The 22721-nt window shown below is 38.7% G+C and overlaps 1 protein-coding gene across 1 annotated transcript in view; it reads right to left on the reverse strand.

The window, feature by feature from the left end:
- Window positions 1–22721, reverse strand: part of gria4a (glutamate receptor, ionotropic, AMPA 4a) — a 72506-nt gene that overhangs the window by 33236 nt on the left and 16549 nt on the right. The window contains exons 7-12 of the mRNA XM_039622383.1: window positions 18811–18978; window positions 17408–17512; window positions 16352–16462; window positions 6694–6900; window positions 5236–5451; window positions 2276–2436 (exon numbers count right to left, since the gene is read on the reverse strand). Coding sequence (XP_039478317.1) covers window positions 2276–2436; window positions 5236–5451; window positions 6694–6900; window positions 16352–16462; window positions 17408–17512; window positions 18811–18978 — 968 coding nt within the window. The remainder of the gene's footprint in view (window positions 1–2275; window positions 2437–5235; window positions 5452–6693; window positions 6901–16351; window positions 16463–17407; window positions 17513–18810; window positions 18979–22721) is intronic.

The raw sequence follows: 22721 nt of genomic DNA on the forward strand, positions 1-22721 counted from the left end.
CCTTCTTCATCTCATCCAGAGGAACTGTCCCCAAGCCAGCTGAGACGCATAGTTTCTCCAGAGTGTCCTGTGCGTATGCCCTCCACCGAGTTGAATATGCCCAGAACACCTTGCTTAAAAGGCACCCAGGAGGCATCCTAATCAGATGCCCTAACCATCTCAACTGGCTCCTTTCGGTGTGGCAGCGGCTCTAGAATGACTAGATTTCTCACCCTTTCTCTAAGGCTGAGCCCAGCCATGCTTCAGAGAAAACCAATTTCTGCCCCATGTAACCATGATCTCTTTTAGTCATTATTCAGAGCTTGTGACTATAGGTAAGTGTAGCAATGTATTTTTACACTTTGATTTTACGCTCAGCTCACTTCACCACAATGGATTTGTGCAGCATCTGCATCAATGCAGATGCTGCACAAATCTGTTTGTCGACTGTTAGAGTGAATTGTTAAATGTTTGTCATTTTTATGCTTACCATCCATTTCTACATTGTTTAACTGTGGGATGAAAGCAATTCCACAGTCCCCCTCCCCAGATTCTTGAGTTTTTGGGTGAGGGACTGTAGGTTGGATTACAGACACATCCTATCTGGAAGGTCTGTTTGATGTAAGCTTCCTGCCCAGCAGGAGGTCTCTCTCTCACACACACACACACACACACACACACACACACACACACACACACACACACACACACACACACACACACACACACACACACACACACACATACATACAGTGCCTCGTCTTTGTAACCAAGGGGGGTTAAGAGGGGAGGTACGTGTTGTAAACTATTGTGTGAACTGTAACAGTTTGTCAATAAATAGCTGCAGGTTAGGAGCGTGAGCTCCAAGAGCTGGTTCTTGACCAAAGGCCTCCCTTGCGCAAGTAAAAATGATCGATCGCTGTTGCCTTGTTTTTCTTTCATGGGAATAAGTCCTGGATACAGCGGGGTCTGAGTTTAGACCCAACATCGACCTTCTGCTTCCTCACTTTGGAACAAAACCCCAGATACTTTAAGTCCTTTCCTGTCGAGAACCATAGGCTTGGATTTGGAGAAGCTAATTCTCATTCCCACTTTGAGCTGGAGGCCAACAACTGATGAAGTCAACAGAACTATATCATCTGCAAAGAGCTGACACGAAATCCAGAAGTCACCCGGCTTGTTAGAAAACAGCAAAAGACTGCCTGTAAATTTCACTTGCAGTGCATATTGTGACATTTAAGGTCATTGTTGCATCCCTGACCTCTTAGTACCAAATCAATACATATACACAGCACTCCAGGACGGGATCCACTCACTGGATCCCAGTATGGGTAATGGATCGTTGCTTGTGCTGCAGCATGAAGGATCTTTTCATTTGTGTTGATCTTACTGACTGGATTCTCTTCGATGTCTTGTGCTTGGAAGACTAAATCCATTAGGACTCATTACAGCTATAAAGATAATCTCCACAAATGTAAGGAGAGTGTAACTCTCCCAAAGGCAGATAAACTTCATGTTTTAACGATTTCAGGAAACACGCAAAGGGTTGCAATGTCATGTTGCAGGTGGAATAATGTTCAGTTGAGCAACAACTTTATCTTGCTAAACTGTGAAGCTTCCATTTCCATATATGTGTGAATGCTTGCATAACAGTTTTTTTATTGTTCTCCCAAACTCAACTGATCACACTATGTTTTTCTTGCGTTCATCACTCATCAGGCTTTGCTTTCATTTGTTTTAGTGTGAAGTGCTCCCTGCTGCTCCTTCTCTCCTTAGACTTGCTCCCTAAAGGTCTTGAGGATGCTGGCAATGAATATTTCACTAAACTGCATTCTCAGGTTATCAATAATAAAATGGCATATTCTTATAAATATTCTAAAAATATAGCTGGACTCTGCCTCTTCTGTGGTGCATTAAAGATTCATACACACCTAGCAAACTGCTAAATCTTCCACCATAACAGACCCACATGTACATCACCACTGGACTGTATGCAGGTGTTTTCTTCACACTTCTACGTTTTTGTGTTTGCATGTGTGTGCCTCGGTGTATCAGCCCAGCTCAGTTAAACCTAGGAAAGTGCTGAAAGAGGTGATTCACTTTGTCAACAGTCTGAATCACCACTGTCTAATACTACAGCACTCAAGCATTACAGACAGTTAGACAGGCACACACGCTCTCCCCAGCCCACACACTCACCCTGTACACAGCCTTAAATATGATCTGGCTCAGTCTGACGCACATGCATACACAAATGCACTCTGTTTGTCTCTCACAGATCATTTCCCTCCCTCACCGTGGTGAGATGTCGCAGCCTTGTTGCATGAAGGCTCCCAGTGAGAACCACAGGGAGTTAAAGATGCCAAACTCATTTGGAGGTTGGTCAGTGGGGCCCTGCTCCGTGGCACCCTCCTCTGGTTCCTCTGCATGCCACTCATACGGACTGAAGCGACTCACCTAAGATAGTATATGGAAAAGTGATTAGAAAACGTTAAAGAAAAAGAAGAGCTGAATAGGTACATTAAAATTAAAAATGTTATTATGCTCTTCCACAACATTAGAACACTAAAGGAAACACCAGAGATGTAAGTCAGCGATACCAGTGTATATAATCTATACTAAAAATTGCTTATAAATATAATAGCAACAGAGTAAACTTGGACTTGACAAAGCTAAAAACAGTAGACATGGTGTGCAGCTAAATTACAGTACAGGTAGCTGGCTTGGCGTCATTTCCCTGCATTGCTCAGTAATAATAATAGTGTAGACAAAGTTACAGACCCATTTGAGGTAACACAGTTGTGTGGCAGTATTTTTGTGTGGCAGAAAAACAACAGAAACACTGGAAAGGAAAGCAGCAAAATAAGAAAAAATAGCTTTTTGGGCTATTGGTCATCAGAAAAGAACATTTGTGGTTGCAAGCTACATTCGCAATTGTTGACTACAGTCTATATCAGGCAACATTTTCTTGTTTCCACTTTTCTACTTTATCACATGTGACTGTAAAGTACCAAAATGTGTTAGGCTTTTCATTTATATAGAGGCAAGGAATATTTTTTTGGCCTTAAATCAAACTTTGGCAAATACACAGTACTGTGTGATATGATGGATCATGTTCCTCTATAGCTGGTGAAGTAATTTGACCAGCTAGTCAGTTAATATGTACACAAATAATGTTAACTCCAGAACTTTAGCAAGCTAAGGTTAACTGTAACCTGTAACTTTGTTGCATGACCTTGGTTATAGTCATTTGATAACATTAGCTGATTAGTTAGCTGTTATTTTCAAATTACTTCATGAGTAAGACGACCCCTGGGTGTATGTATAGGAGCTGGACTTAACAGAGTCTTAACTATGTTTTGCTAAAGTTTTACAAGTTGGCTAGCCTTAGCTTACCGTCTCACTAACACTGTCATTACTGCCATATTTGAATCCAGATATTTTTTTGTAACTTCTTTAATAACAATAATAGTAATAATAAACAAAAAACAAAACAAAATGAATAAATAAAAACAAAAACCTTGATCCACTTTTTAAATCTGATGCCATTAACTATTTCCAGGGGCAAATGCTGCTTGAGTTCCCAAAATCAAACCATTTAGAGATAAAAATGGTCCAAATACTTTCACCTCCAATAAAATGATCAGTGTGGGTGTTCAGAAAGATGTTACAGTAAAGCTTGATATCCAGCTATTCATGAATATGAGACTTTACAAGGATTAGCTGCGTTAGAAGTTAGCAAGCTAGTTTCCACCTAAAGATGACATTACATGTTCTGACTGTAGTATTTCTAAATAATGAAAACATACTCGTAGCACTAGTAGCTCTACTGCTATAAGATATGGGATATGGACAAATATGGAAAACCAGAGCCATTGGGCTAGTTGACAAATAATATTGTCTTACCTGGTTGATAGCTACAGAGCTATGGTTAGGCTAATATAAACACATTAGCACAAGGAAGACAGAGCATGAAGGTTAAATTGCTGTCAATGAAAGCTCGTATTTAGAGCCATCATATGGGAAACCTTAGGCAGAAACATGATGGTTGATCCACAGCATGAGTTTAGTCAGTAATATGTTGCTGTGTGGTGACTCGCTCTTGCCTGAGAGCGATTCTTTTCTGAAATTTTCAAATGTTTGCTGACCAGGACACCATGAGCCCATGGGCTGAAGTGTACTCCGTGAATTCTTAAAAATATAGCTTAATAATATAGTGCACAAGTAGTGCTAATAAAAAGATACAGAGGCTGAGAATGAACACTGGTTATGGGCTTGCAACATTACAGCAAAGCATGGTAGCCTCTATCAACTAAACAGCAGAAGTTTTTGTTGAAGTGTATTTTGGAAAATGGTTATCAGCTATTAGTGGACTCCATTTCCTAGCAAGTAGCTTTGCCTAGTCTTCATCAACTTTGGCACCTTTAAATTTTCAAGTTTGACCAGAGTTGTTTTCTTTTTTTGTTTAAGATCAGTCCATAGGTCACAGAGTTCGTTGGGCAGGGTTACATTTTTTAAGTTGTGCTATAATCTATACACACAGAAGTTAATACAAAATGATAACAAATGTGTTTTCAGAGGCAAACTGAGCTACCAAGCGGCAAGAGACATCTGTTTAACATCTCAGAACAGATAAAAGGAAAACCTTGGAGAGTGAATTTCTGATTTATATAAAAGAGGAAAAACTGTTTCTTTGAATATTCAGACAATCTGGTATCACAGGGCTTATGCTGATCTTGTGCATGCTAAAGTGGGCTGTCTTAAATATCTGACATTGAGCATTTAAATGTCTCGCATACATCACTATTATGATATTTCTGTTCATAGAGGATGCCTTTAAGTATCCAATGGTTTCCTGCCTAGAAGCTGTCTTCAACACTGTAAATGCCATTTCAGCTGAGAGTGTAAAGGGAGTACTGTCAGACTTCTTAAATTTTTAAATGCATTAGCTATTGAGGGCTAATCTGTAAAATGTAAAACAATATATACTCTCAGAGACATCAAGATTCATGATGACTTGTCAGGAAAAAAAGCACCTTACAATAAAAACTGACTTCTGATCAACAGTAAATGTGCCCTCTAAGAGTCTAAGCAGACAAGCCTGAAAATTCAATGTAGCTAACTGGTTCAGACATATCATTACCCTGTAGCTGCTGTATGTGCTTTCATCCCTTAACCCAAGGCTTCAGTAACTTCTCTAGTCCAGTCCTGGGATCCAGCTCAAATTCTAACACCTAGTATGTAACAATAACTCACCAAAAACAGCACAACACTGACTCCAATGTAAGCGAACACTATGCACATCCAGATCTCGTAGGCCAGTGGGTCCAGGAAAGAGAAAACACCTGGTTTAGACTTCTGAGGCTTCTTGATCATGATTGAAATTCCCAGAGACATGAAAGGCTTAGAGAAGTCGATCACCTCCTCTCTCACCAGGGTGATGGTCAGTGGGGCCACAGCAATTTCTGCTTTCTGCAAAGGAGAGAGGTGGTGCTGAGATTTCACTTTACTCTGATGTTTTTACTGCAGTTAATTTGAAGCAACTGCATATATATATATATAAAAAAACCTATAATGAATAGAAACTGTCAATGAGCAAAGCAAAGGGGAACTGGACTCAAAGGTGAGAGAAGAAGTGGGAAAGCAGAGGGTTGAAAGAAATGCAGGCGGGTGATGGAAAACCAGAATGACAGAGGAGTATTTCATACAGTAGACATGAAAGGCAGTGTGCATATAGACTTACACACATTTACAAAATCCGAGGAAAAGTCAGAAATACCATTAATTCAGGACACAGACTGCTGAATGATTGCATGATTCTAAATGATAGCTACAGTGGTAAGTGAAACAACCTACAATAGCAGTGCATTGCTACAAGGAGTAAAGATGTTGCAACACAAGAAAAGTAAACAGCAAATATAAAAGAAGGAGGACAGAAGTGATATGAAAAGAAAACAGAGAGCACAGGCCATGTGGATATCAAATACCCACTCAACCTAATGCACAATAGAGAGACGGATAAAATAAACTACAGGAAAGATGCAGGGGGGTTGAAGTACAACAAAGAAAAGACAAAGACTACAAGTGCAGTACAGCATTTTCTGTGTGTGGAAGAAGAGTTATCAGAACGGACTGTGAGTGTTTGATGCAAATCAAACCCGATTAGTCAATGTTCTGCTGTGTCACCTTCCAGATTCTGGAGGGTAATTAATTCTGTCGGTGTTCTGCTGCAACGTCTCCCCTTTCACTCTTTGTCAAAGCGACGACTGACATTGTCTTGTGTGTGCTAATAAAGTTTGTATTCAGACAGCATTGTGAGATCTCAGACTGTGCCTGGGAGTATATGGCATAATTAACCAGCTTGGCAAAAATCTCAAGAAATAAGTGAACCTGCCATGACATTACATCTCAGTGGGAAACTAACTTGGCAACTACGGAGATGCAGAGCTTGTGAGAGTTGCTATACTGCAGGGAGTCATTTTGAGAATTTCTCGGTCATTGCATGATGTAATGGCTCTGCAGCTCACACGACCTCTGCAAAGATTATAGAAGTTTTTGCCAAAAGGCACAGAAGTGCACCATAACAGGATGTGATTTGTGATGCTGTTGTAATGTCATTGTGATTTCATTTAAATACCATACTCTGATACTTAACAGAAAGTCCAGAACAAAATTCAAAGCATTCCTTGCATGCTGCAATTTTTCCATCCTTACCCCGTACACAAGCTCGCCAACCATGCCATTCCATATCTTTGTCTCTGGATCCCTCGCTCCATATTTCCCATCTGGTACAATGGAGATCTTGTATTTAATTCCGATGTGTTTGGCGATCTCAGAGGCAAGGTCCACACAGTATCCCTCATACTGGTCGTTGCCCTCATAAAGCTCCCAGTTCTTCTTCAGCATCACGTAAGGACCCTCCTACAAAACCAGCATAAAGGAAGAAGGACAGCTGTTTGGACGAACATGATGGCAGGAATTAAGAGGAACCAGTCTGCTTACGAACAATGCACCATGTATGAAACACGTACAAAGAAAAGTGATGATATTCTTGTGAAAAACAGACATGTATATACATTTTAAGGATAAGCTTATATTGAACTTCTTTTTCTAAAAACAATCTTCGAGTAACGAAACTCTACAAGATATGAAAACAATGCAAAGCTACAGGATAGAACAAAAGACCAAACAGCAAATCAGAACCTTTGAAAGCTGAATTTTATAAACTACATACACTTCACCCTAAGATATCTTAGTGTACATACAAGACCATGGCCATATAACCCACCATCACATATTCAGATTCATGTGTTAGTAACTGTGTAGTAACATAAAATCTCACACACAAACCACCTTGTTAGTAAAACACAGAAGCCAGAACTTGATAAAAAAAATTATAAAATGGGAAGATATCTATATATTACAGATGTTTTTTACAAGGTGATGTTTTATATCTTGTTTTTCTGACTTGTAGCACTGTGTTTTATGCCTTCGTCTACATGACTCCACAGGGACCTTCACCTGACTTAGTGCAACACTAATGCTGAGAAGAGAGAAATGTATGAGAGGGAAGAAAAATACAAAGAAGGAGAAGAAAAAGCAGAGGAGACTGGTGCTTTTAGGCGAAATGAATTCTGTGCATGCAGTTATCAAAGATGAAAGCGAAAAGAGCGAGTTTAATGTGAGGTGGTGTGTGTATTAGGTATAGCACAAATACATCGCTGCACGTAGGATATCCACAGAGAAAAGAAACGCACACAGACGCAGAGAGACTTTTGAGTGACAGTGCATCTATCAGAAGCAGTGAGTAATGGTATTATGCCTGAGGCAGCTTACCCTGTAATCCACATGAAACAAAGCCTATTAAAATGTTATCAAACCCGTTTTAATCAAAGACTAATCTCATCTGTTTAATCAAACAGGCCCGGTATAATACCCAACGTTCCCAAGCTATGAAACAGTAAATGCGGACGATAAAACACATACAAAACGATAACATTTGAATTCTTCATTCACAAAATTGATTCACACCAAAATCAAGTACAGTATAATCAAGGAGAATTTTTATGCTGACATGAATCAAAGGGGTCAAGCGAGCAATAAAGAACAAAGATCTGGGTGGAATCAATGGGAGAATCTTCAATCCGGGAAATTGAATTACATTAAGAAAAAGTCTAGCTCAAAGGCAGGCATGCAGAGAGATTAAAACAATCTCACAACAGGAGCTGAGCAATACAAACAAATCCTTCAAAGGGAAGTTGGATTTATATATTGATCCTTATTCTCTTCAGCAAACAAAGAGCTTGAAATGAAACCATTTACTTGTGCACTTGTGTACGACTGAGGCGTAAAATGAGAAATTCTTCTCAGTGGGGGTATTTAATGAGTTTGCATTTATCTAAATGTAAAGATGATTTATACTGCAGAAGAATTTCTATCTTATATTATCTGAGTCCTAATTTGGTTTATGAGTAGATATCTTGAAAATTAAAAGCATTCCCCACCGCCTCTGCTGGACATCCTGACACTGCTCACTGGATTGAGGATTACCATTCTGAAGACTCGAGTCTGGGATTTTGGCCACCACCATCAAGATAAAGTATTATCATTGTTATTTTAAGCATGTTCACAACCTGAACAAGCTGCTAGGGTAGCTGTAAACACTTCTTTTTCTAAAATAGTTTTTTAAAATGAGTTCATCATCATTTTTTTTAGTTTGTTTAGGACGTGCACACCTTTTTGTTCTTCCACATAAACAAGGTAAAAAAAAAAAAACATAGAAAATAACATTAGACAACATTTAGACAATTCAAAAACAAACACACATTTTAGAGGTTCTATTTGCAAAAAAAAATTTTTCTCCACTTTTCAGTAAAACGCTATTAAGAAAATCTGTTTCTTTTGAAGCCAAGCATTCAAATCAGTTCTTAATTTATGTTGAATATTAATGCTGAACATTTGCACTACCAAGACAATCATCGTCATCATCATCATCATTAAATACAAACATTTGCCCTTTGGTGCTCAGTTTCATAACATACAAAGAAAAAAACCACACACACAAAAAACCCAAAACATTTCTCCCAAAAATATCATTATCAGATACATTAGCAGCTTCCGGGGCACAAATTCCACAGACTCTACATGAATCATGTGAAAAGCAAAGCAGTTTCATGTAAATTAAACAGATGCACAGAGCCATCACAATTGCGTACCAGGGATAAAAAGTAGGAGGAAAGAGAGTGTGTGAGGAAATCATCTGTACAAGTGCTTTGAACGCTGAAACCAGTTGTAATGCAGACAGCTTGTACAAATATATATATATATATCTATAAAATAAACACAAAAAATAAAGAAACTCAAATGTATGCAATATTATAATCTGATTGATGTGGTTGCATGGTTAAAGCACTACCTACATTAGCCCATAACCTTAATAACTTCCATTAACATATATGTGCTCAGAGGTAGACTGATACCACTCTAATAAGTTAATTATGAAGCTGCAGCCATGAGACCGTTAGCTTAGCACAACTGTCCATTGGAATGAATGCAACCAAGGGATTAGCTGAAAAATACAACATACTTCTCCTCATTTTTAATCTTTACATGTAAATAACAAACAAACAGAAAAAACAAATTAGGTGTCCCATGTTTCTAAATGTTACTTTAAAACAGCTGACTCCAGCCCCCCCACACACACACACACACACACGCACACACACACATTTTACATTTGGTTTCCAAACAGTTACCAAATAACAGTACTACAGTGCAAAAAGTCCTGAGCCACATCTCATTTCATTAGGATATGTTTTGTTTCCAAGGAGCCAAATTTCTAGTCATTTTTTAAAGCGGTCTTGAGCAATAGTTCTCCTGTGGCTCTCTACATCCATCCGTAAAACACGGTGGAGGTACTGTCGTGGTTTAGAGCAGCTTTTCAGCTAGTGGGGTTGGGGATCTTTTCAAAATGAATTATGAACACAAAAAGGTACTATCTGGTAAACATCTGATTGGCAACGATTTCATGTTTCAACATGACAGTGATCCCAACTATACTGCCAATGCAGTGAAGGTATACCTTGATAAAAAACACACACACAGTGGAACACTATCAGTCAGGATTTAGCCTCCCCAGAGCCTGGACCTCAACATTATTGAAGCAGTGCGGGATAATCTTGAACGAGAACAGAACAAAAAGGCAGCCAACATTCAAAGAGGAGCTTTGAATGTTATTCAAGAAGATTGGAGAACTATACTCTTAGTTGAACTTAAAGAAAGTTCAGCTAAGAGAGTTCAGACTGTGTTGAACGTTTAAGGTGTTAAGGTATCTCTATTTCCATGTATCTTTGCACATGTTTCAATAAACTGCTACACCTATTTCCCATTTTCATTTTGAATAAACCACTCTATTCCTATTTTGGGAGCTTAATTTGAATTTGAGATTGTTTCTGATATAATTGGTTTAAGGTTTATGTAATAATCAACTTAAAATCATATCCACAAGTATTTGTGCACATGCTGTAGTGTCAAATGAAGAGCAGCATTATTGTCCAAATCAAACTCTTGGCAGTTGGCAAATGAACATATCCTATAATGCATATTCATTTATTTTATTTATTTTTTAATGTCAGCTTTATAGTGAATTCTGTGAATCCAATCCTGTCACGTCCAAACATCTTTCTTTGCTGACCCTGAAATGGAAACGCCTTATCGGGTCCTTCCCTTAAAAAATAACCTTGAGCGCTTGTTTGCTTCATCTTTAATCACTGATTCTCAGCGGGAATCATTTAGTCAGCTTGTGTTAAGGAGAATGCAGCCATCTCAATTACAAGGTCAAATGCTTGAAATCTGACAAGTCTGCTTTGCTGAGTTAATTTAGTTTTATGTAAGCCGATACACACGAAAGGATATACTATACGTACGGACACACACATTTTAGCTGGAGCTCTGGAAAAAGTGGCAGTGTATCACTTTAATGCCTCCTTAAGGTTTGTTATCAGTTTGCTCCAGACACTTTTGTCTTGCTGTGAGTGAGTGAGTTTGTGTGTGTACAAGATGTTAGCGCATGTATTTACTGCTGGGAAGAAAGCATCATGTTTGGGTGTTGCCTAATGTGGCATCATGAGTTAGTGCAAGGAATGGGAGGGGAGAAGAGAGGAAGAAATAAGAATCAGGAGGTTGAAAGGAAAGAAGGATGGTAATGGGAACGAGACTAGCAGGATGAGAGGGACGCAGGGCGTTTTGGCTGTAAGAAACTACAGAAGAAAGATGAGGGAGGAGATCAGAATACAAACAGCGATCGCTACAAGGAGAATAGACGATAGAAACGGCAAGAGGGAAAGTGTGAAGGAGAGATTAAGAGAAAGAGAGAATGTGACAAAAAAGAAAAATGGAGAAGAAGCGAAGGAGCAAGCAAAGAAGGGAAAGGGGTGTGTGAGAGAGGGAGAACAGCTTTGTAGAAGCAAATGGTTGGGGCTGATAAGACATGAAACACTTCACACTGGTGCCAAAAAGGCAGAAATGACTTGCTATGTAAGCCAGCTAGCTAGCCTGGTGAGAACACGAACCCCAATGCAATGGACAGTCAACCTAACTGTCCAGTCATTCATTCACTCCCCCTCAACCCCCCAACTGGATTACAGCATTTTAAAAGCCAGATTTTTACATATCAAGAGACATCTCACCAGCCTGCGAGCTATCCGTTCACATGGCCAGAGAAGCAGGGCAGGCAGTGAGTCACAGCCTTTGTCAGTTAGTTGGTCAGGCAGTCCATTTATTAAGCAATTATTGCAATCACAGTACATAATCATCTATCCGGTCACATATTTAGCCAGTTGGTCAGCGCGATTAACTCCCAGCTATTTAGCCATAAAGAAAGCAGGGCAGTTCAGAAGTTAATAAGACGGTCGTTTGAGCAGCCAACCAATGTCAATGTCATTGGTCAACCAATGACCAGAAGACAAAGACTGCCAGTCCTCTAAACAGTTCTTCAGTAACAGTCAGTCAGTTTGTCTGTCAACGTATGAATCAGTCAGACAACTAATTAGACATCGAGGCAGACTAAGTCTAACCAACCAGCCGTGTGCAATCCTTTTGGTTCATTAAAGATTTGGTTTTATTTTTTCATTAACAATATTTTTTAGCTTTTTTCTTTTCTTTCTTTTAAGATTAGAATTGTTTAAGTTAAAATATAACTAATATAAAGTCAGATATACTGCACTACTATGATTATAAAGCAGGGGCATAAACAAGACACAGTCATGTCCTCATGGGTGTATCTGGAATAGAGTTAAGGACACTTTAATAATGACCGTAGGCAACACATCTAACAATCTGCCCTCATCTTTGTTCTGAGATCTGTGAAGGCTTTGTAGATGTTGTGTAATTGGGTTTATAATTAATGTTTACTTTAGCATTTGGGTCTTGAGGATGTCTGCAATATTTCCATTTTCATATACGGTCAGCTTTGGAGTATTTTCTGGGATAGTTTTTAAAAAATGCTATTCTTTTACATGTAGCGTACACCTAAAACTATGAGAACAGGTTTACTTTACCCTTTTATTTTGATGACGAGATAAAAAACAACCTATCAGAAGAGCTCAAATACATATATAATAAGGATAGTTGACTGAGTAGGCATGACTGAATAGATTTACAGAGTGACACAGCAGAAAAATGAAGACAGAGGAGAGAAAGGTGAGTGCTGAAAAACGGGACTGACAGTGAAGACCTGTCACTCTCCACCTACATCTTCTCTTTAAAAAAAAAAAAACACAAGTAAAAAATAAAATCGAAATCTGATTAAGGCAAATTCTTCTGCAGGCAGTGTAACAGAGAGGACGGTGGTAGCTGTGTTGTCCTCAAAAAGAGAAGAATCTAAATTAACAGTGCTGTTCCACAGTCCGGTGACTTTGTGCGACCAAATGTCAAACCTTGACAGACGCTGCAGAATCCATTGCAGAGCTTTCATCTGGTGGTAGCTTTGTTATGAGAGGAAGACAGGAGCACAATGAGCAAGTCGGCCCAAAAGCTCACAGGGCCATGATCCTCCTTCTCGTCTCTTCTCTGTGCCATTATTTCTTAGCCATCTTCATCTAAGCAAATAAATGATGTCAGAACCAAATAATTAAAAAAAAATGTTATACAGAAAAAAAAAAGAAAAGAAAGATAAGTCCTTTAAGAGCTTTAGAGAAACTCTATCAGGCTGTCTGTTCTCAGTCATTTTCGAGGGTCTGTGTTTTCTGTCTGTTGGTTTGTCTGCAGACTCGGCATCAGTGTCGCTGCAGAGGTTTCCTCATCACCAGAGGCTGCAAAGAGGAGGAGGTGGCTGAGCTAACATTAGTCAAGCCCTGCTGAGGTCACCATCCACAGAGAAATATGCAAAGACTGCAGGCATGGAGGTAAAAACAAAGGGTGTGGGAGGTTGAAGAGGTGAGTACAGTTACAGAGAATTGAGAAGACGAAGGAGAGATGAGGGGAGTACGAGGACAGATGTGCTGGAATGTCAGATGAATGACAGACATATTATAGAATGACAGAGGGAAATAAACATCGGAAGCATGTATACACTGTTCACCATACTAATATATTCATAACACCAGCTCTTCAACCAAAATGAGATTAATGTATTGACACAGTACAGAATAAACAGAAAACAGCACTGCACTGTCACAGATTACTAAATTGCCCTTTTAAGTATCTGATCTTCTTGATGTGTTTGTATGTTTCTCTTGCACCTGACTCGAGTCACCAAACCAAACACTGCAGTGTAGTTTGATATATTGCCAGCTGAAATGTGCACGGCTGAAGGTGAAGCTCAAACTGGGAACACCTAATCCAGCTGATTTAGTGTTTCTGAACTCTTTACAGCAGCATGTGCGGCTGTTTTCCTCTGCGCCAGCCGGAGTGATTACTGGATCTGGCCACCGGAGGCACTGTAGACTCACTGCACTGTCAAATCAGCATCTTTGAGCCGTTGTCTGTTTATAAGTATTTGCATGAGGGGAGGGCAATGGCGAAGTACAACTGCAGATATTTTGGTCACATTTGAGTTTTCTGGATGAAGCGATGCAATGTGCCTTAAAACAAAACACAGAATTAAAGCCTGAGCATCTGTGGCTTGTTTTATCTCTGGGCTGAAATTAGTCTTTTGAGTTGCTTTCACTTGCATCACTTTGCATGCCAAATTGAATTAGACTGATTGCATTTACAGGAAGGGGATGGCCACCATAAAAACGCTGCAGATGGGTGAAGTGAAATCAAATGTAAGCGGAGGATGTGCACACATCCACCGATTAGCCCTCCTTTATCCTTGTTTGTAGAAGAAAGAGGAATAATTAAACTGGGCTGCAGAGCAGTGTCTATGTGAAAGCTATTAGAAGAGATTGGACTGAGGTCACTTCTAAATGGTGATCTGAGGTCACTTTTGGATTTGCTTACTAATGAGACATTAGTGAAATCTTCCAGCTGGACAAGTGCCACTCCCTCCTGGCTTTACTGTGAGGGCTCTATTGAACTCATCCAGCTCGTCCACTTCCAGGCTGATTTTGTTTTCAGTGTTAAAACGGTGCCATGCCGTGCCCTTGTTGGACTTAATCCTCCAACTTTCTGATGCTAAATGTATTCAAAAAGACCACAAAGACAGGTAAACCTCACCACAGAGCTGGACTTGAAGCACTATCAGTTCTACAGTATCCACAAAGTAACTGTGGTAACTTCCCTCTCTACGAAAAGTGATTGCATGTGCTGGTTACGATCGTGTGTAATCAGTAATCAGTGGACGCATTACCATTTTCATTTGAATAATGTACGGCCCCCACCAAAAAAAAGAAAACAAAGAATGTCCAAGCTGAAAACACTTGATAAGTGGAAGTTTCCAAATGCTTCCTATGGACGCTGAAACAATGACTGAGGTGAGAGTGTGCCAGAGCCTGACTGTAAAGCTCAGCCAGATTGTCCAGACATAAGGGTTCAATCGTCCTGTGAACCATCAGACGAGTCTAACAACACTTAAAAGGGGCACTTTAGCCTCGTATTATCACATTAATGTTGTGGCCATTGTTTCCCCACAGTACAGACTGCAATATTCATGGCAGACTCTATTAGCACTAAGGGATGACACATGCCCACTTCTTTATTTCATTGTACTGAAAATAGCCACAGTTCACCTAGAGGGTATTTTCAAGACACCCTTCAATGAAAAGGAGTGATGCAGCTAAAAAAACAAGATTCTCACTTGCTATTAGAAAATAAAATGCAAAAAGTGGAGGCTAATTTGAGTATTTTTGAATATTCAAGAAACCAGCTTGAGATGATGTGAGCTTTCGGACATGGTGCCAGTGCACCATTAGGTCACTTCTAGTAGGTTGAACCACATGCAGATGGCTCCATGCTTTTCATCTTGTTTCAGCAGAAATCAAGGATCATTAGACCTTCGATTGCTCAATTTTGATGAATCCTTGGGAATTGTAGCTTCAGTTGCTACATCCAGTGTGCTCGTCTGCTGCTGTAGCTCATCTGCTTTAAGGTTGGACATGCTGTGCATTAATGTTTTTATGCCTGTGAATCCTTTCGAACCATTACAAGTGATATTGGGCTATACAATTAAAGTGAATCGAATTGATGTGCTGCTACCTTGGCTTCAATGAGTGGTTACTGGTGTTACTGTTGCCTTGCAATCAGCTAGAAGTCAGGCAATTTTCCCCTCTGACCTCTGGCATCAAGGGATTTTCACCCAGAGAACCGCCACTCATTCGATATTTTCTCCTTTCCAGGCCATTCTTTGTTGGCCCATGTGGGGAAATCCCAGGAGGTCATCAGTTTCTGAAACATCAGCAAGCTGGTGCCAACACGCATGCCTAATTCAAAGTCACTTAAATCCCCTTTTATCTCCATTCTGATGCTCACTTTAAACTTCAGCAGGTCATCTTGAGTATGCCTGAATGTATTGAGTCGATTCCATGTGACTGGCTCATTAGGTATTTGCATTATTGACCACTCGATCAGGTGTGCCGAATAAAGTGGCTGGTTAGTGTGTATCCTGTCCCCTGTGAAATATTCTAAGTGGGTGTTCTGGATAAATTCTCTGCCGATAGTTTTCCTATTCCATCACTTTCCATTTACTAATCTTGCTTGGGAAAAAATAAAATAAAAACTTATTTCATATGGTTATCATATTTTTTCTGGTGTGTAATTTTTTTCAACATAAACTTCAAGTCTCTGCATACTTGCTCAAGTCAAATCAAGATTCTGGTGACATTAGGCTATATATTTTGGAACGACCGAGTGTCCGTGCTGAAGGAGAGCTTCACCCAAATCTCGAACAGCACCCAAACAATGGAGAAATGAAAACAGTCAGATGGTACATTACCATGATAGTTGTCACGACAACAGTCCGGTTCTCCATGGCCGAGCTGTCATTGGACAGAGCATTTTCATTCTGGACCAACACAAGTTTGTCTATGTCGTTCCAGTAACCAATCTGAGGTAAACAGAGGGATATACGGGAGTAGGAGAAGATGAATGAGGGCGATAAGAGAAAAAACATCCATGAAAATATAGTTTAATGTCCTTTCAATCAGTTTTACCCTCGCACAATTCATGCAAAATGTAATTCAACATGCGTGCAATACAATCGAGATAGAAAATGTAAAACGGAAGCATTAAAAGAAATGAGAAGGCGAAATAGGAGAAAATGAGACTGAGAGAAAGATAAATCAGATTGAGCAAACTCCAGGAAATTTCCCATTGGAACTGTACGAGATATTGAGTGTGAGCCAAGAACCTTCAATAAACACACATTGCTGTCGAAGGAACAATTGCGATGCTGGAACATGGTGTTATATCTTTATTATCGGGGCTACATGTATGTGTTTTTCCAGTATAGAGAATTTATAAGTACTTCCAAACTGCATCTCATCCTCTTACTTTCTTCTCTTATGGAGACAGATTATGTTCAAACTTTACTTATTTATGTCACTGCAGATTTTTATGTACCCCCAGGTTGCCTGGGAGCTGATCTCCAGTGTGTACTCCAAAAAGCCATTAATATACACAAGCTGTGATGGCTGGTTTGATTGCAGGCATCTAATGGTATTCATAATTGCAAACAGAAGTTATTAATTAAGAATTATGAAAATAATTATTGTGTAAATTAATTTTTTATGAATGAGGATAAAACAAGAAGAATGAAGCACTATACAAATTAACAGGAAGTGTATATATTAATTGTGATTTATATATATATCCTGCTGAGGCATCGCATTTGCTCAAATTAAGATAAACTGCTTTTCTTTGCATTTTCCTGTCTTTTAACATGGCTTTTTAGAAACACGGTCTAAAATACTTTGCTCGTGGTATTGCTGTGAGTATCTGGACTCACAAATTTATAGTCCTTGTCTTTTTTTAATGCATGAGGAACGTTTACCTTGCGCGGGCCATTGCTCTTGAGTTCAAACACGTCCATCGTGTAATTCACCCTCCGACCGTAGTGATCAAACTGAATATTCCCAGTCAGGCCCTGAATGCGCACCTGGATGAATTGTAACAGTAGAAACATAAAACTGAAATAGTTCATACAGATGTTTAAGATCGCAGACACTCAGTGAACAGTCAGGAGTGCAATAGGAGTGCTTGGGCTTCTTTTTTTTGTCTTCATGGTGAAGCCAAGCAAGCAGTGCTTAAACAAATAGTTCAATAACCGCAACGGGATGCTGCAGCAGAGACAAAATTGAGTTTCCATTAGCAATAATTTGATGCACAGTTAACATTAAGACTGATACCCATTATTTATTTCAATTATGCCAAATGAAACACTTGCATTGTTTCCTATGAACACTTTGTGCCCAAGCTGAAAATCTGAATTGAGTGTGGGAATGTTAGCTGCTACCACTAAGATACTATAAACAGAAGGAAAGGGGATTAATTAATGCAAATACTTTAACGGTGCTGGGTTTTTGACCCAGTGTTTTTGAGTTTATTGTTTAATGTTCTCTGTTGATTCTTAGGTTGCTCCTCATTTGTTGTCCTTAAGCTTTAGTTTTTCTTTGCTTTTACAGGCCAACTCTAATTAAAGTTAATATTGTCTCGTTTTCACTTTAAACATTACACTGAAAGTCTGAGGCAAATACCGCTAATGGGTAAGTACGTGAGAAATTAATATAAATTGATAAGATAAAAAAATAAGGCGGTACAAGTATAAACATAGAGTGAATCAAAGTCCTGTTGAGACAGTATTTTAAAACAATTGGACCAAAGTATTTATTTCCATAATATTTTGTTCTGTCATGCTGTTTTTATCATCAAATGGTTGGTACCTCCACAACTTTAACATTATGACCACAAAAATTCTACTGATTCACAACAGACAACAGCTGCAGTCCCTAACAGAGCATCCATGTACTCTATGCCTTATTTTCAAAATAAAAGCACCTGGATAGTCATAGGAATTTAACGGAATGCTTTTAATTTAATTATTTATTAAATGATGTCAAGACTCTTTATTCCTGTGAGATTTTCAAGATAAAAGCACAAAGCTAAGAGTTTATCTAATTGGTTTAATTAGTTTAATTAGTGTTTAAAACCTTTTCAGTAAAATTTTCTGCTACCCTTTCGTTTCAGATTATTTACACAACCTATTTACCTCCAGCTTTTAAGGAGAAAGCAACAAAAAATTCTACATCAGCAACAATCCTAGTCTTAGTTTTTTGTTTTGTTCATTTCATTTGTGTATGTATTTGTTTTTTTGTGTGTTTAGACGTGATAATGGATAATTAATTTAGCATTCTCTCTATTATAAAATTTGTATACTATCAGTGAAATTGAGCCAACCTGTTTGAGCGCACGCTCCATATCTATTCCTTGGTTCCAGGGAGCAGCTGGATTGGCCAGACAGTCACCTGCATTGCCACGGCGACTGATATCGATTTTTTGACGGCGAAGGGTGCGGAAGGCTTCAGCCATTACAAGGACACCATCATAAGTCAGAGATGAGGTATACTGTGAAAAAGAGAGAGGGGACAAAGGTTACCTCTTTGACAAGCCTAAACTTTGTATAGAACTGTATGTATATCTTAGTTCATGTTATATCTTATATAACTGATAACATAAATTGCCTGAAAACTGTTTTATTATCCTATTGCATCAAAATGTTTAGTGTGAAGTCTTTATATTTCAGTATATTTGTTGCTTTCCAAGAATTTTTTCTCCAACAATATTACTACCCACTCACATCTTTTGACCAGGCTTAGACCATCATAACTCTACATAAGGGAACACGGTCATTATGTACACTGTGACCAGTGCCACGGTCTATCTCACTGCTCTGACTTTTATTTTATTTCTACAGTAAATATCAATCAACACCACTATAAATGTAACATCACTGTAAATGTGCCAGGGTTAGAGAGAGTTACAGTTTTTAAATAAAGTCACTGTACGTGCTATTGAAGCCATTTAAATGAGTTAAATTATATCATAAACATGTTTTTCAAATATGCCGTAATTCTTTGTCATGCTGATTGCCAAGGTTTACAAATGCTTATTAGTGTTTCACTGGGTTGTATTATAAAACAGACTTAATACCTTTGAAATGACTTGCTATTAATTTTAATTAAATGTAAGACACTATCAGTGTCTGTGCTCTGATGAAACTCTGCAAAGTGATGGTGGTCTTGACAGATTGCTTGACAAATTCATTATAGGTAAGACACAGCGCTGCAGGGAAGAATACCACACACTCAGCAGCAACACCCCCACCCAGGACACACACAGACACGCAGCTCCACGCAGATGGAGGCAGTCAAACACACAGCAGGCTGCCTTCACATCGCGACAGAAAGAAGTGGAGAGATGAAAATGGAAGGATGGAGGCAAGTCAGCTGAGATTCTCTTGCCAATGCTTTCCACGCCTCTGCAGGTAGTTTCTCTCTTATTGACATCACTTGATTTGTATCCCACAAGGTGTGTTTTGCAAGGCTACGCAACCGTGTCATCCTTCTTTCATCTGTACCCTTTGAAACTAAGGAAAGCCTTTAGGCATGTGACTGACAGATGAAGAATCACAGAGAAAACAACAGAAGTGAGCCAAGTAGTTTTCTAACTTTCAGTTTTTGTCAGGAGCAGAGTACAAATGTTTTGGGGACACAAAGAAACAGAATTACCTTTTAAAAACGCAAACTTTCAGAAAATGTTTCCAGGATCAGATTCAATCTTTAAGTTTTTAAATGTGGCTTGTCAAACATGATAAAACCTTTAGAGAAAAATATCAGGGACCGGCTTTATGATTAATATATAAAGATGCACCAAGTAGTTTTCACTTTTCACACATATTTATAAAAATCTATGCAGCTATGAAGCTTTGCAAAAAGTGAAATCAAATCCCTCCTTTTGCAAGTGGAAGGACTTGAACATTGTCCAGTATAATCAAATGCAAGCAAAACTAAAATTATTTCTAGTGGCATCAGCTGTAATTTATCTTTAAAGCTAATAAAAATGCCATTTTGCTAACTAACTAAGTTTGTGATGTGAACGACTCCATCCATTTCAGGCCAAAACCATATCTGACCTAAATTTGAATGTCTCTGTGCAGCTCTCTTATGGCTCCCCTGCTGTTTTCAGATCACTCCTGGAAGTGTTCTGATGACTTCCACATCTGAATCTTCACCTCTTTTACTGTCACACAAGTAATCTTCTTCAAACAGAGCAAAATTCTGCTGTTAGGGCAGGTAGATGTTACAGCTAAAATATTGTGGCGTGTTGGGGGAGCGGCTGGTTCTCTCCCATCATGCCTTGGGACATGTGCTGCTGTTTTCGTGTTCTTTTTTTGTTGTTTATGTTTGCGTTGCTTTTGGCTGTTGCATTGAATGTTGTGTTTATGCTGTAGTGATTTCAATGACAGTTATTTGATGAAAGAATGTAGTACCATGAGTGAGTTCAGGCTTGTGGTTATTGACCCTCTGAAGCACAGTGTGGTACAGAAAAGGGCTCCCCCTACCAGTTTGGGGTTGAACTGCAATGTCTCTGTGAGCTTCTTTGTTGACATTCCTCTGAATGCCAGAATGTGATACTAAATTATTTTGGACTTGGTATTTGAACCTGACATTCACAGTCTGATCATCAGGTCAAATTCCTTGTCCACAATTCCCATGAATGTGACAATATGATGACTGAAAATACATGCTCCTGATTATTCTCTGGGTATGGATGCTGCAGGCTGTTTCACTGAAAGCTTCTGTTTGTTTGCTGTGTTGTAGCCAAAGGCTACCTCTCTTAATTCCATGTATAGTTGTAATTTCCTGTTTTGAGAAGGGTTTTTGGTATGTTTTCCAGATCTCCAGGTTGTTGAGTCTGCTATAGATGAGTCCTTGTATGACAACATTTAAAAGCACGATTCCAAGAATTTCTAGATATAGAAAGGATTTTTTGGACATTATAAAAAGCTCTTGTTTTGCGTGAACTGCAGGCTTTTTTCTGCAGTCTCAGTCTACCCAAGCTTATTTGAACAAAACAGGCTGACAATCTTGGAAATTTTGTCTGTCGAGTCTGATTTCTTCAAAACATAACGTGGCATCATGAATAACACTGGCTGAGCGTGAGCTCGTCTTCGTGCAGAGGTAGAAAGGTAAGGTCTGTGAGTGAAGGCTTTTATTGTTATGTTCTAATTTTGTCTAGTCTCTCCAGCATGTCCTTGTTTTTGAGACTTTGTCTGTTAGCTGTTTGTTACTTCCTGTTTTATTTTGTGAATTCTTGGTCTCTTTTTGCCTTGCTTTTAGTTTTACTTTCTTGTCATTGTCTTGCTTAATCTCACCTGTGTCTAGTTCCCAATGTGTCTCCTCTCATCACCCCTCTGTATACAGTCCAGTGTCACTTTGGTCTTTGTCAGAGTACCTCTGTTTTCTCCTTGTTTTTAAAATTTGTTTCTTGGATCTTTGAGGATTTGGGATTCTTTTCAAAAATTAGGGCTGCTGCCTTCTACCCAATATGAATTTTTATTTTATTTTATTTTTTTTAATCTTTTTCGCCTGTAAGTCCTGAATTTGGGTGTTTTTCCGGAATTGTGACAATAACTCACAATAAAATACGGATAAACTAAATTTAAATATAAGCAATAACAAGAAAGATGGAAAACGTCGGGATTTTGCAAGAAGTTGAAAAACAAACAAAAAGAAAAAAAATTTCAACTCTACACTGAAAGAAAACTATTAAATGAGCTCCTGAGATGGAAATAAAGTATGAACATTTAATTTCATACCAGCGATAATAACTAAGAGTAGAATTTAAGTCAGTAAATCTAATGTTTACTAAGATCATTATCACGATGACGATTTTTAAATCCTTCTTATTAATCATTTTTGATTAAATCTGTTAACACAGATGTGGTAAACATTCATAAAATCAGATCAAGTGTTTGAAAGAAATACGTGAAAGAAATTTGGATAAATTGTTTGTATCTCTTGAAGTGATCCTAATTATTATATACAACATTTTAATGAGCTTAATATATTTCTTTGACAATTACTTTTCAACAAAATCTCCAGGCAAAACAAAGAGACACCAGCAGTTAAGAGATTTTGATTGATGGGCAGTTCGTATTCCAGCCTCAAGTGTAGAAGGGACAATTCCCAGTAGTATTTCCCACCCTGCCCATTATTAGACCACATTTTTATTTGGCCTAAGGCTACTAGTTGCCCCAAGGTTAACTGAGCTCATTTTTTTTTTCTTTTTTTACAGAGCACAAATTA

Source organism: Oreochromis aureus, linkage group 14 (genome assembly GCF_013358895.1).
Source record: "Oreochromis aureus strain Israel breed Guangdong linkage group 14, ZZ_aureus, whole genome shotgun sequence".
NCBI classification, from domain to species: Eukaryota; Metazoa; Chordata; class Actinopteri; order Cichliformes; family Cichlidae; genus Oreochromis; species Oreochromis aureus.